The following is a 16062-nucleotide window of genomic DNA, read 5'->3' as shown; positions in this document are numbered from 1 at the left end:
ACAAGAGACTGATACATTGTGATTTATACAGCACACAACAGCTCTCATCAGATTTAGTTTATTATCCAGTCCTTATACACTTTAATTTGTAATAGAATAGTAGTTATACATGACAGAAAAAACAGGTGAGGGATCCTCACACTAGGCGAACATAGAAAAATCAATTCAAATTTTACACCATAATTTATAAAATATATATTTCCTCTTCAGTATAAAGGATACGTACCCTCAGCTTATGCAAAAAAAAATGTTTTCTTCAGCAGTATATCAGGTTAAGACAACACCACCTTAATTTTTGTGTGCACGCATTTTTCAGAGCACTTCAGTAGTAGAAGAAAAACTGATTTAAGATCTGCTTCTTAGGGGGTTCTTCAGACCGTAACTGGAATCAAACAGGTTTAATATTAGAGCTTAATCTGGGGTCAAATAAATCTCAAGGTTATAAAGCTAAATCATAGACTTATACTAGTCAAATTGTTGTGAGGGTTTTAAAAAAGCTACTAAAACAACAGTGTGACTTGGTTAATGGAGCACCTTTTATGAGAATGTAAGTGTCAAATGAACTGATGTAACAACCCAAAACTTCTCAGCCTAGAGTTAATCAGTTCTGCTGTTCACATGACCTCACTGATCACCACTGTGTCAGGCACGAAAACAACAGGCTTTCTGAAGCAAAAAAGGCGACATGAGCTACAGAAACATGGTTTATTCTGTGGTGCAGATTAAGAGTCATGTTGCTGGGGGTTAACTCTTTAGATTACTTCTCAATTTTCAAGTTTTAGAAAATTGCCAAAAATAATGGTCACACGTGAAAACTTTACACACTGCCACTGAAGGCAATGAAGGCAACTTCTGACCAGAATTATGAGTTAATTACAGAGAATCATAAGAACGCTGATCTGGAATCTGTTTTGACCTTATATACTGTATATATACACCCAATATATAATTATGCAACAAGACCATTTTTGGAATTCTGATTCCAGTAACCCAGCGATTTTCCAAGACCGGCCAGACTGAGCATGATGTGTCTACACAATGAATCACATCACAGCTGCAGTGGACTTTTGACCCTGCAAGTTCCGCCCACAAATGCACGGGTGCCATAGCAACTATCGCTTTGTTTGGAAAAGCTTTCCAGAACAATGTGAAAACGATAATGATCAAGTATGATGTCACAATAACTGTTATTTATTCATATTGGGCTAATGTTATATTTAATATCGAAACATTAAAAATCTGTCAGTTTAAAAAGTTAAAATAATTGTTGATTCTCACATTTGCTTATTAAAAACAAAAACTATTCATAGGAATAATTCTTTACACCCTGCACAGTGCGTTGCATGGTAAAAATGAATGGCTTAAACATAAAAAAAAAAACAACTGCTAAATGTGCATTTATATAGTGTGACACCAGACTGTTTCTTACATATTTACTGCACTATGTAGGGAGTAGACATATGTTTAAGTTTCAGACCAAATTTAATTTCTTTTTTGGCACTTTGAAAGCAGCTATTCTGACCATTACTAAACCGTGCTCTGCAATTTCACTAAAAGCTATGTAAAATTTCCATATAACTTGTCCCACTTAGCAACAGATCTTCTGATGTAAAACTTCAGTGCACAGATACCTAGAACTGGCCCTTGATCAGCACACTTACTATAAGACATTTGATAACTACCACCTAAGATCATTCCAAAGCCAAATATTACATACCCCCAAAGCTGCCCACCACTGTATTTTCTTTATATTTCCCCAGCAAAACATGGTTTACTGGCTGTTTGTCCAGTGCGGCCTCTAGTCACTTTACCTGGTACGTCGTCAACCAGCAAGCTCTTCAACACCCTATCGTTGTAGATGAGACCAAAGCCAGCTCAGACACGAGGATAAATAAACACATTTTGTAATTTTTCTCACTGAAATAAAGGAGACCATGGTCACTGGTGTGCACCTATGACTTCCCAACAGGATCACCAGTCCAGAGCCTTGGTCAGATGTAGTACTGATTAGCTGCCAGGCTGTCCATAAATGGCCGTACCAGGTTGTCTGTGGAGAAGTAGAAGACCAGTCCAAACGCGATGGAGATTGGCAGTGCCGGCAAAGCCTTTTTAAAGATGGCGAGTAAGAGAAGAGTGAGGCAAAGGCCCTACAGACAACAATAAAAGGGAGAGTAGCATTAGCACAATCATTTAGGGCACCTAAAACAACTCTTCCCCCATAATCCTGATGTAGGGCTACGTATAAACAAAACTATGGTTTTTGTTTGCATTTCTGAGTTAGGGGCTACCTTTAAAAAGTGCACGATTTTATCTTCTTTAATTTTACATTAATTACAGGCACACAACTGCTACAATTTGTTTCTTCTTTCATGTCTTATATATAAATAAATTGTATAGTTTAATATCGTGCATAAATATCTTTTCAAAGTGCTAAAGCTGTCATTGTGTAAATACCAAATGTTTCCTAATGCTAAGCTATGGTAGCTTAGCATTTCTGCCTCTTAGTAGCCGGTAACTACTTATAACTGTGTACATATCTGAGGCAGCAGTGCTCTTATTTTTCTGTTAAATGACTGACATACATTTGAAATTAATAAAAGTTACATAGTGTAGTTTCTACAGTGCTGAGCCAAGATTAGCAATGACAGAGGCGCTATTCTCCCTATTACAGCACAGTGAAGCATCACAGTGATTCTAGAACTGTCATTTTAAGGTAAAATTATTATGTAGTGTCGCTTTAAGAAACACTAGTCCAAGTGTTAGTGCTGATGGTGCCATCTGTTAATGTAAATACAGCCAGGAAATGTGACGTAATACATTTTCATAGATTGCAGTGTGCCAAGAGCAGCACAAAAGTAGGCCACATCTCTCACACTGGTTTAAAGCAACAGGGATGGTAAAACACTCACTATGAGGATGGCTACAAAGCAGGCCAGGGTTGTGTTCCAGTCTCCACCCGTAGCTGCTGCTTTACCCACAAGAACACTGTAGAAAATGAAGTCCCCTAACCCCAGCTTCACACCTCCTAATAAAAATAAATAAATAAACAAATATTCAGTTTGAGATCACTCTGACCCATGCTTTTCCACAAAAAACATCAGCATTTCCAAATAAATATTTTTTTACTGCATTTGGATAAATAGCAGAAAATACTAGTATTTTGATGTTTAGTGTTTATTTTTGGCCCTCACAAAACATATTCACAGAATAAGTACCAAGTTTACAGATGATACAAACACAAACCGGTCATTGGGCTGTCGGCTTTACTGCCATGGAAACAACTTACTGTCTTCTTCCTGGTCCTCTTCCACCGAGTAACTTCTGTTCTGCCCACGGACTGTCTGTCTCTCAGGCTCCACCCTTTCTCTATCCACAGCTCCGTCCTCATTAGAACGCACTTCTTCATCTGTTGCAAAGGGAGAGGTTAAATGCTACATTACGTAATCGCACTGGCGTCTGAAGTTTGATTATAAACCTGGGTAAGCACATTACACTGCATCAGTAAGTCTTTTGGCTTGACCTCTAATGCTACATTTGCCTTCAATATAATTAAAATATAAGATCTAAAATATAAAATTTCATAAATGCAATAGTATATGATACTATAACATTTAATACCTAAGGAAATTGTAGGCTCGGAATAGCATAAATACTACAAAAGGGCAGAGGTTGGGGGTTATAGGAGTACTCTTAACATATGTATCTCACGGTAGTGATAAAAGGTGGAGTATTAAAGCTATCAAGGAGTTGTTATCAAGAGCCACAGTGATCAGTGTTGTGTCTAGTGTGCAGCAATAAAGAATACAGCTTTTTATAGGATATCAGTATTAGTGTATGGCAATCTGACCTGTACTCGGCTCAACAGAATCAGTGGCTGGATTGGCCATCCCCACCATCCACACCATAGCAGCTGAGAGACACAGAAAAAGTGAGAGAGAGATGTTAAAGATGACATTCTCCAACTTTTTGCACAAGTGAACATAGTTATGAAGTCGTCTTGAACAGTCTGTGACCTGCTTTTGTCAAAATACCACAAGGATCAAACCCCACAGCAGCGTTCAGAACACCCGCTTTTAGCACCTGTTCCTTTAAATGATAATGAAGCACTCGCTGTTCACCCCGACTATTTTCGCTCAGTTCTCTTTTTACTTAGTGCTCTTGTATCTCCATGTCTACTCTGTTTGTTTTGCTCAGTTTAACCCTTTATCCCATGCTTTTTGACTTTTATATTCAGGCTGATCACTGGGTTGTTTAACTTCACAAACCCCATGTTTTTCATAGCATGTTTCCTTTAAGAAGCTGGCTGTTCTAACTTCTTGCCTGATTGAGCGTGAGTGGAGTGTGTGTTTATGTGTAACTCACAGGAGTAGATGAGTGCAGGGAAGATGGGCTCATTCCTCTCCTGCGCTGTCTCCACCAGCATCCTCAGAGGGCCCTTAGGACACAGCACAGCTACCAAATCTGCAGAAAATAGCTGATTTAACAGGGAGAAGTGCTTGACAACTTTGTCACCAACTATCACTGACTGCACAGTCTCTGTACCAAAGGAAATGATATGGGACTAACATTCATTACAGAAAACAAATAAGAATAAGAAATAGAATCTGAAATAAAATCATATTGTTTATTTATGTTGTGTCTTTTTCGGCCCTCTGCCCACCACACATTCCACTGTGACTCCACAAGACAGAGACCCATAGTTCAACCACTGGTGTATGAGCTCAAACCTTACCATAGACAGAGATGGCCCCCAGTATGACCCAGGCTGACCACTCGGGCAGGTATTTGATGAAAACAAGAGCCATTAGAGCACTGATGACGATGAGGTAAGCCTGTTGCAGTTGTAGAGGACCCTTCCAGTGAATACAAATCATTCCCACTGCACCGAAATTCCAGATAATCATCGCCACAGTCGGATAATCCATCGCCACATTATACGTCTTAAACACCTCCCTGAGAATGAAAGGGTAAACCTACCATCAGGATTGGAGATTACATATGATTTCATGGCTTCAGCTCTGATCTTTGGCAAAGCATTAAATCTAGGGTTTCACAATATAATATATTCCACTGACTGGTGAAGATCAACAATGCTTCTCAGCTAGGGTAGTCAGTTAAGGGATAGCCTTGGCTCTCTCTAGAGCTCTCTGCAGGCGTCAGCCTCTCTTAGGGCTCTCTTAAACAGCCAAGCGTGGTCCAGATAGAACAGAGGTTCTATTTTAATTTTATCTCTAGAAGAAAACTATCGGTAAAAGGACTGTAGTTTATTCCAGCAAAAATTCAATGCCACACCCAGAGCATTGAAGGAGACCTCAGACCTTCAAAGTGATGACAAAAGCCTCAGGATCAGCGACGGAGAAGGAGGAACGCGACCTCAGAATGACCTTCTGAGAAAAAGGCCCATGAGAGACCTACATGGACGTTTCTCTCACAAGGCGGCAGATCAGTGATGATGGAGAATTCCCACAGAGAACTTCAGAAAGCCACCAGCTCAGACGGGGTGGTCGCCATGTCCCTGGCCAAGCGGGAAAGGGGAACGCCAGCGGCTGCAGTGCTAAAAGAAGCCACTCCAGAAAGCACTGCGTGTCAGCGACATGCTCCCAGCTATCTCCAGTCCATCTCCAGGGATACGTAAGGTCACATGGTTCATTTATTTCATAGCTCAGGAGGTTGGTGCTGAATGCTTGCTGGGATAAACCATAGCCTTTCTAGAATTTAGGGTAATTATTAGAGAAATTCCCTCATATATTAATCTCCCTGTTCCCTCATGTATCGCTGTAATCCATTTCATTATATGAATATATAATAAATATTCATTATTCGATATTACAAATAATAAACCAGCTGTGTGATAAAACCAATCCTTGGTTATTTGTTTGTGTGCACTTTTCTTGTACAGAATTATTACTTCTAATTCAGATTCAATTTTGGAGCCAAGAACCTACAGCGGGTCAATGAGCATATTTCATTAATAATAATTAATTCTAGCTAATTCTGCTGTATAATATGTAAAGTCACCTAACATGATGAACTACTTGTCCAAGCTAAAGTTGGACAGGTAAAGACACTACATATTATTTAATGGCTCCCAAGAATCGAGCTTAACAAAATTAATTAAATAATTAATTATTAATCAAATAATAATTAATTATCATTGACTCCGCTATGTAGTATTTATGCCACCGCAACGTGGGGCATAATAATTTCCACTACAGCAGGTCTATGAAGCAGATACACATTCATTCTAATAATGTATGCATTTTTGTAAATATATATTCATGCAAAACCTTGTTAAAACTGCAGTAAAGCAATATTGTAAGCAGTGTAGTCATAATCCTTTCTAATAATAACCTGAGACATAGATTTAAGAGACATTAAAACTTTCAGACATCTGGGCCCATTCACCACCATTTTGGAAAAAGACTCAAATGACTCTCATTAAATATTAGCCATGTCATTGTGGTGGAGTCCCCCTGAAACTACACATACTACTGGGTAAATGTCCAATAGCTGTACATAACTATAGTAACAATTTATTATCAGATATTGCACAATATCCTCTTTTTGGTTCCTATGCAACTCCACAGTGCTACGGTGGCACTTCCTGCTCTATTAGTTACACAAAAGAGATCCAAAAATGCCTCAGGTCAGCATGTAACTGAGCTGCAGATGAAATCAATACACACTACTGTATTATTATTACAGCTCATTTCTGAATAAAAGCCACAGAGGAGGGTGTGACTTACCCCAGATACATGTAACTGAACCAGAAGAGGAGCATTAAAGAGGACAAGATCAGCCAGCCGTGGATAAACTGAGGAAACAGTAAACAGTAAAATGTGTCTTATTACAAACCCGGCATAGACATATCATACATTAGATTATAGATATCAAGCTCTGATCTCTGACACCCAGGACCAAGGCTTTAAGCACAAACTATCAGCAGTAAACATATTATTCACAGTTAAGTAAGGAAATTAGTACTTTTTATTATTTATTAAATATTATCAGGTTATACACCTTTTCCTCCATGGCACTTAAATTGAGTTTTAACCATAGACTTCTACAGGGTGGAGAAGAGTATTCTATGATAGTGTGAACAGGTGTTAAAATACCAGGTTTTTACACTACTGACACCTGTACTGACACCCTGAGGTTTGGCCAATACAGACAATTTTCTTTCATTCATTGTCTGTAAGCACTTATCCAGTTCAGGGCCGGTCTGGAGCAGAATCACTGGAGGAAACCCACGTGGACACAGGGAGAACACACCAAACTCCTCACAGACAGTCACCGGGAGCGGGACTTGATCCCACAAACCCGGGACCCTGGAGCGACACTACCAGTTGCGCCACCGTGCCGCCCCCAATACAGACATTGTAATTTATTTAATTTAATTAACAAAGCTTTGAAATAAGTGATTTTTAATTCTAGCAAATAATAATATACATCAGGTATGTTTCTCTAAGCACATAGAGCTGGGAGGATTCTGAGAGAAGAGAAGGTTTACCTTATAACAGCGGTATTTGTACAGCACCACCAGAAATATAGTCATGACTATGATCACACTGATCATGATGATGGTGTTGAGCACTGAGTTTAAAAGCCTCTGGCCAACAGAGTTAGTGTCCTCTGTGAAGGGAGTGTAGATGCTGTAAAAAAAAGTTATTTACAGACATTTATATTAATATACGAATATGATGAATTCAAAAGAATTAATTCTGCGGAAAATCACAATGTGTCATAATACATGTTCAGATTGATGAGATGAAATGAATACTATTCCATTTCTGAAAGTAATAAATACATCTGAATGTGTCACTGTAAGAAAAAATTAGGGGAGGTAGGAGAAGCAGTCTCTGTTTCTCTGTCACTCTGAAGCATTGTAAACATTGTAATTCATAAAATAACTGAACCTAATTTTTGTACAAAACAAAATAAAGTGACAAAGCTCTTTTACAGTGGAATTATTACCAGTGGCATTCTGTATCTCATTCATTTGCCTTGGTGCAGCCCCCCTCTGAAATAGTTCCACAGCCCTCTAGGTGGCAGGCCCCCAACTTTGGGAACCACTGACATAGCTTAAATCTTAATAATATAATATCAATGATAATATAACATTGCTGCATAGAATTAATTATTGCATATTACTACGTAATCTTAAGTCTCAACATAAACATCCAGAAAAACATGAAAACGTGATGCTTCTTGAACTTACAGCTGCTGGCCGTTTTTCTCGGTGTAGAAGCTGACGGATTTGATGGTCGCCACGACGACCACCATACAGAGCGTGACGGGGATGAAGAGCATGATGACGTGTTTGGCGCCATACTTCAGCGTCAGCTCCTCGTCCTCGCTGTCCGGGATGGGCGCGGAGTTTCGTTCGGTTGCCGTGGGGACACCTTCTTGGGCAACATGCCCCGCCTCGGCGTCTGAGTTAGCAGACCGCCTCTAAGAGGAAGACGATGGGGATGAGGGTGGGATGTAACAGTGATGAGGATGACAGTGATTACTCACAGTTAATAAATAAGTTTAATAAAACATATTGGGTTGACATAACGTAATTGTGGAACATATTATCTATAAACATAAGAGTGAAGGGAATTCTGCAGAGTTTAAATCATTCGTTATCATCACCTCTTGGTCCAGCAATTTAGCTGTAGTATGCATCAGTGCACACTTAAACACAACATGACATGGCTGAACAAATTTTGAAGTAACAGGGAAAATATATACATTTATTTTCCCCATAAAATTATATTTATTATTATTTATCATATACATAGGAGGGATATGCGTCAAACACATCTCAGAATGAACCTGCGGGTCTTGTGTCAGCCCCTCCCACACTTACAACTGCATTAGGATGTGAAAGCCAGTTCTCATGACCACAATCACAAGGGCATAGGGGGCTGCCTCTAGATCAGTAGCCTCAAGAGCTAAACTCTACTTCCACTTACTGGGCAACACACAGATTCAACAGTCTTAATTTATGCTTAATTAGTTCAAGTTTGTGTGTTAAATTACTTCTAAATGTGCCTTAAAATATACAGTTAATCCAACATATCTGAAAACTTGAGGAGTACAATCTCGGTAGACACATCATTTCAATACTCTTATGTGAGAAATATTTCAACATTTTAAATTTTGTAACAGATACATAATACTGCTCCCATAATATCCTGTATAGCAAGTTATAAAAACATTGCACTGATAATGTGATGTACATAAATGTGTTCATTTCTCTTATTAGCTTTCCTTCACTTTTCCATAGTGAAATGTTAAGGATGACAGAAACATTGACTGGATTTATAGAGAACTCACTCTCAGTTACTAAAGCATTCTTTAAAGGCCACAGCACAGAAGCCACTGCTCACATGATGCAAGAAGCTGTCCATTGACTGAGGCTTTTTGTGAGAGGCTCCTGGATGGCTGTAGCTGACAACCATTTCACAGAAAAACATTACAGCATTTGATTTATTGTAAATGCATTATATGAAAATCCTGATTATATAACACGTTCATTTATTTATTAGTTATTTCCCTAATGGTGGATAATACTGATATTAGATTTTAAAATGTCAATAATTTATAAGACAGGTCAGTGAAGCATCTCAATGATTTTGAAGCTGTAACTTTAAGGCAGTGCTTCTTTAATTCACAAAACCAAGCAGCACTCAACAAAACACTCACACCCATGGACATTTTGCGATGCCGATCACCTACCAAAGTGTGTTTTTGGACCGTGGGAGAAAACTGAAGCACCTGGAGGAAACACACGCAGACACTGGGAGAACACTCCAAACTCCACACAGACAGTCCCCCGGAGCAGGGCTCAAACACACAACCCCAGGTCCCTGGAGCTGTGTGACCACGACGCTACCTGCTACACCACGTGCCGCCCCAGATCATGACATCATGAAGTCCATTCCTCTCTAACAATGAGCCGTTTTCACTTTCCACTTTTCTTTTTGAAAATGCCATTTTAGTTTTGTACATGATGTTTTCTTATGTCAAGCACACAAGTCAACAAAGAAATGCTGACTCCTCGGACATCCCTATTTGCAAGTTTGCAGACCATGATTAAAACACGATGTCAGCTTTTGGTCAGGGAACCACAGGCGCCATAAAAAAGGTTGTCGACAGCCAGAATCTGTTCCTTGATTGGCTGGAGTTTAAAATGATAAAGTGCCTTGTCCATTAAGCCCTGCCCACTGCAGTTTCCCCTTTACAGTGTTTTAGCACAGTGACGTTTTGTTACTGACACATCCCCAACTCTGAAAGTCAGGGTTCACCAAACAACAATCTTCCCACTAATAAATGAAACACTGTGGTGGCCTTCATGTGCGATTGTAACTATAATATGAAACACAAATCGAGTGATACCACCGTTGTCATGAAACTGTTTTACTGTTTTTTTCCCCCCTTGGTGTTTGTTGTTAGTCCATAACAAACAGAATTTTGGTTCATGCTTTCCCAGGACTCGCCTACTGAGTAGGGCTGTTACAAACTGTAAGTAAATAATGTGCCCGAGGCAGATGTCCTTTAGAAGGTTTTCAAAATATCTCATTAAACATAAACCAAAAGTTGAAATAAACCCAGATCCTGTCCCAGAGTAAGTCGTGATACCATAAAAGCAGTGTAGGCAGGTGTACTGACCCTTGGTGTCTTACACTCACCCGTTTCGTCTCAGTGGCGTCCTGCTGCGGGTCATTTGGCTTGGTGTAGGTGGGCAGTGATGGACTTTCAGACTGGACCAGCGCCGTCCTCTCGTTACAGGCGTCTTCCTCACTCTCTGAGGTGTTCATGAATGGAGCTGAGTGGAGGACCAATCACACGCTGCTGCAATATAAAGAGAAATTTCTATTGGTCACAGACACAAATAAAATGTAAGTGTAAGTTTACAACCAAAGTAGTACACTACACATGCTCAACAAAGGCCATTTCCTATATAAACCAAGGTAAACATGTAAAGCTTTCAGCTGCTAATTACATAATTACATCATTATGCATCTTCCACATTTCACTCCTCTTTTACAGGTGCTCATTTTAACTCCGGCAGGACTGTAGTAAAATAAAGCCTCAGATTATACACCAGCCATAAACAGGTGAAGGTAAGTAATTATAGTGGTAAACTATGTTATGAAAGTACACTTTTATTTGGTTAAGTTCTACATATATGGCCATATATTTGTTTTAGTACAGTGTCAGTCTTACACCTGTGTCATAACATGATGAAGTGTAGAAATAGAAGCTTAAGTGACTACGGTGTGATCTTGAAAGGAGTTTGAAATCTGTGTAAGGTTCAGTCACTTAAGAGATTTAAGGTTTAAAAGAGCAGAGGTAACCGAATAATGTCAAATATTAATGGTTTTACTTTTAGAAAATAAATACATTACTATATAGAACCATCATACAAACAGTTAGACATTTTCAAATCCAATCCCCGTGATCTCAGACATGATAAGTTCTTTGTAAAGGCTCGCACTGGCATCAGGTTTGAGGAAACAATATCACGTTTGTTAATCTGCAGGTGACCCAAAGAGAAACCTTAATTTCTCATCCAAGAGTAAAACACTGTTCTTTTGCCATGAATGACAATTTATATTTGTTCATGTACGACAGAAGTCTAACATCTTCCGACCCATCAGAGAGAAGTATTTGTGCAAAGAAAGCTTCCTGCTAGTAGCAAAATGTCCATTTACAGCCTACAGACAGGCTATATTTTTAGTAAGAGCTTCATGACATGAGTCAGAGTCATCAGAGTTGCACTAGAAAGCAAGAAGGCCTTAGAGACAAGTGAGGAAACATCTTCACACGCCACACCTCTTCAGTTTATAACCACAAATACGGTCAGCTTGAGCTACTAAAAGTACCACAAGATTTAATGGTCAGTGCAGGTTTATTCAGTGATCTCCACGACTGAAAATATTCACGCAAATGTTCACTTCAACAAAATCACAGTGATCTGATTGAAACAGTTGTTAGTAGAGACAAGTACTGACTTGAGTAACATACTGATTTTTTTTACTGATTGACGTTGCCTTTAGACAATCCTCAACTTTGTGCATAAGATATCAGGCTAACTCCTGTTCAGATCCGGTTTTGTGGATCAGCCCCCTGCTCCAAAGGACTAGGACTGAAATTCTTAGTGGGATTGAGTCGATGCTGACTACAAACAGAACCAGAATCCCACCCCTCCACCTGCCCCCTGTCTGACTGAGCCTCCAACATCAGTCCCCAGCACAATCATAGCTCGGTAGCATTTAGACTAAAAGCTCATCTTAAAACTAACATCTTACGCATTGGGTAACATATCTGAATTTTCGAAATTCATGTCTAAAACTCAGGATGTAGCTTGAAGTGGCATAAATCTCTTCAGACGTCTGGTTCCTCTCACCACCACCTGAATTTAGAATTCCCCTTTAAAGCGTTTAAAGGGACAGTAATATTTTCCAAACACAAATACAGCTACTCTGCCCGAACACACATGGAGCAAAAACATGAACAGACAGGAAAAAGCAAGCCCTGTCTCGGGTTGATTTTCTTATATATTTGGTATATGAATATATAGTATATTTTGATAAATACCACTCTACACAACGGCTCCTTTATAAACACCATTAGTCTCTCCACCGAGGCTCTGATAAACACTCTAAACACACACAAACACCGCGAGAAGGAAAAACACTCCACAAACCGCGTACTTACATAAAAGCTGAGGAAATCGCTGAATTTTCTCTCTCTCTCTCGCTCGCTCTCTCTCTCTACAACAGCAGAACAGGAAGTGACGCAGGTCAGCTGATCTCTGGCGCGTCACCTGACTGCCTTGTTGTTGTTTACTTTTTATGGTTTAATGTTAGCTGGAAGCCTTTTAATTTATTTAAACTATATAGAATTAAATATTTAAATATTTTATCGCTGTTCAATAATATAAATGTATAAAAATACATGTATATCTAAAACGCAAATTAAAAAAAACATTTTTAATTCTATTTCTGTGGACTTTTACTGGATCTAGGCTTGCCAACGGTAAAATGCCGCTTTTTTTTTTAGCGTTTTTGAACGCTAAAACGTGTTCAGTGTTTTTTCCTTTATGATGCGAGCCGAGATCTGAGTTACGACGGAGCGAGCTTACGTCACCCGCCACTAGGTGGTGGCCCAGCAAGCGTTCAGTTCACTTGGTTATCTTGCCGTGCATCTCTGTCGTATCACTGTTTTTTTTTTTTTTTTTTAGCATTAAGTAGCGAATAATTTAATTTAAGCGATAGAGCACGAAAAGAAAACTTCCCCACCTCCTCCGCCAATCTCCTTCACCAGCATCTTCGTCTTATCTTCAAGGTACATACACTTAAAAAAGAATGTAAAGAAACAAACTGGTTCTGATGTTATGTATTACCTTTTTATACATTATTTGTTATTCATGAAGTACATTTTTCTTATTTAAAACACAACAAAAATGCCCTAGTGTTGAGGAGACAAGAACGGATTAATAACATTTTAATGGGGAAATATAATTAGACATACGAGCAAACTGAATTACGAGCTCCGTCACAGAGCGAATGACACTGCGGTTAAGCACCGCGGTCACGCCATCTGACTGGAGTCAAGCCAGCCTCCACTTGGAAAAGCTTGGTCAAGCCAGCCCCCACTTAGATTTGGTGGAACGTCGTATTCTGAACATTATGGTAAAAGCGTGCAGAGGAACAAATTTCTAAATAAAAGCCAAAATTCAATGACAGGAAATGTATGTAATAATAAATAATTTTCTAAACAAATAATAAATGGATAAACAACAAATGTTTGCTATTTTGTGGAAATTATGAAGATTTTAGGACATGACTCTCAAGTCACTCTGATGTGCCATTTTAAAAAAAGGCCCTTTGTGTAGTCCTATGCCTGTAAATTTATTTCCAAATGTAAACAATTATTAAAAGGAAACCTTTAGTTTGCACAGAATAATTTCACTTCATATCCATAGTACAACACCTGATTATGTCACTCAATTAATATAAAGTCATTCTGATGTGTCATTTCAAAATAAAGGCCCTTTGAATTGTCCCATTTCTGTAAATTTAATTTCAAATTTAAATAATTATTAAAAAGAAACCTTTAGTTTGCACAGAACAATTTCACTTCATAATCATAGTACCACACCTGATTATGTCACTCACTAAATATGAAATCATTCTGATGTGTCATTCCAAAAGCATCTTCCAGTAGCCTAAGTTTAGTTAGCACATGGATGTTTAGGCTATAACTAGCACACGTATGCTACTAGAATGTAAACGGATCAAACAAGTAACATGCTACAAACATAGCATCCCATATTAGCACACAGTCCACTGTCACTTTGTTTATGGACAACTGAACTACAAGCTTTTCCCATTCTAATATCACGATATATGTCTGCGTCAGGCACAAAAAGCCAAGAACTGAAAGTCATTTATAGGTGCCAGCACCTAGTGGCAAGGTGATACATCGCAGTGGCACAATTTACACCTCATCTGTAGCACCAGTTTAGGAGTATATGATATCTTAAATGATAAAAAGGGACCAGGAGGTTGTGGGTTCGAGTTCCGCTCCGGGTGACTGTCTGTGAAGAGTTTGATTTGTTCTTCCCGTGTCCGTGTGGGTTTCCTCCGGGTGACTGTCTGTGAGGAGTGTGGTGTGTTCTCTCTGTGTCTGTGTGGGTTTCCTCTGGGTGACTGTCTGTGAGGAGTGTGGTGTGTTCTCCCTGTGTCTGCGTAGGTTTCCTCCAGGTGCTCCAGTTTCCTCATACGCTCCAAAAAGACATGTCGGTAGGTGGATTGGCTGCGGACACTACAGATCGATCTCTCTGTGGAAGTTTACTTTTTCCTGAGAAGCCCGCTGGTTGACCTCTGGCCTAGATTCGTATTTTTGCAATCTGAATTTTTTTACTTGAATTTATGGGTCTGTATCTTTTAAATCAGATTTTTTTACTCTGAATTTTTGTAATCTGAATATTTTTAATTAGAATTGTTCAAATCTGAATATTTCACCACCTCAAAATGTCAAGTTTATCAAATGTCAGACAAAATAATTCAGATATGAAATATTCAGACAAATGCAATCCAAATATTCAAAAACCAAACAAATATAATTAAAATATTCAAAATTCAGAAAAATATAATTAAACTATTCAAAATTCTGATCAAATATTTATGTCATTGAGCTCCATATTAGCATTTACACAGTCCACATAAATAGGGTACACACATGGTGATAACTGGATGTTTTAATAGCTGGAATTACATTACAAGTCACAGTAGAGGGTGAAATGAGAGAATCATTTTTATCCTTTTCTGAAATTTTGATTTTGAGGAGCAGAAATGACAAATTAGAAAAATGGAAAAACGAAGTAAAACTCATTCTTTTCTTAATATACCAAATTGAAAAAATGAAGTTTTAAAACCAATTTGCTATAATTGTATTTAGCCTCAAACGATCAGGAAATTGAACTGATAAACGTTACATGGACCAAGCACTGTAGCCAATGGAGTCCCTCCCACAGGGGTGTGATCTGCGGCGATGGCGAGCTCCGGGTCGCTGAGACTGACATCAGATTATATCACATAAAGCGTCTATAGTTGAAACACTGGGGATCTTAAATTACAGTTGTTTAGATATAATTAATGTTAGCTCCGTGTCTTGGAGAAATTACATTTTGCTTCTCTCTCAACACATTTATGATTAGGAGAAATGACTATAAAGCTAACTCTGATGTTTAGACTCAAAGTAATTATACACACCATATTACAAAATTATATCCATAGATTAATAATAATAACATCAACAAAATATTCCTAGAATGCCAGACACTGTATATATACTATCTGTATATTTACCATAAAACATAATAGTAAATCAATGGCATCATATATGTATTAACATCATTGGTTATAATAATTAATCATTAATATTTTAAGTTAATAAAATACCAAGCAAATAGAGGAACTAAAGTTATTTGAAATATGCAAACATTCATTCATCATTCATTATCTGTAACCCTTATCCAGTTCAGGGTCGAGGTGGGTCCAG

General features: G+C 38.5%; 1 protein-coding gene across 2 annotated transcripts; it reads right to left on the bottom strand.

Annotated features, from left to right (window-relative positions):
• Positions 1-49: 49 nt before the first annotated feature.
• Positions 50-12803, bottom strand: psen2 (presenilin 2). 2 transcript variants are annotated; one of them, XM_066662063.1, is made up of 11 exons: positions 12712-12803; positions 10680-10842; positions 8219-8451; positions 7511-7652; positions 6747-6814; positions 4733-4953; positions 4363-4461; positions 3848-3910; positions 3287-3406; positions 2910-3025; positions 50-2147 (listed from the first exon to the last, which is right to left on the bottom strand). In XM_066662063.1, exons 2-11 carry the CDS (start codon positions 10806-10808, stop codon positions 1992-1994), a joined length of 1347 nt encoding a protein of 448 aa, XP_066518160.1. In that variant the 5' UTR covers positions 10809-10842; positions 12712-12803; the 3' UTR covers positions 50-1991. The 2 variants fall into 2 exon arrangements, with proteins under 2 accessions (XP_066518160.1, XP_066518161.1); XM_066662064.1 differs by lacking the exon at positions 12712-12803 and adding an exon at positions 12592-12702.
• Positions 12804-16062: the final 3259 nt, after the last annotated feature.

Source organism: Hoplias malabaricus, chromosome 2 (assembly GCF_029633855.1).
Source record: "Hoplias malabaricus isolate fHopMal1 chromosome 2, fHopMal1.hap1, whole genome shotgun sequence".
Lineage (NCBI taxonomy): Eukaryota > Metazoa > Chordata > Actinopteri > Characiformes > Erythrinidae > Hoplias > Hoplias malabaricus.
Note: the sequence above shows the minus strand (reverse complement) of the source record. Positions and strands in the feature narration are given on the sequence as shown.

Coding starts and splice junctions, on each gene's coding strand:
- psen2 (XM_066662063.1), bottom strand. CDS start 10,808: ATGAACACCTCAGAGAGTGAGGAAGACGCCTGTAACGAGAGGACGGCG. Junction 8,452..10,679: donor ACGCCACTGAGACGAAACGG/GTGAGTGTAAGA, acceptor TCTTCCTCTTAG/AGGCGGTCTGCTAACTCAGA. Junction 7,653..8,218: donor GAGAAAAACGGCCAGCAGCT/GTAAGTTCAAGA, acceptor TTTTTTTTACAG/CATCTACACTCCCTTCACAG.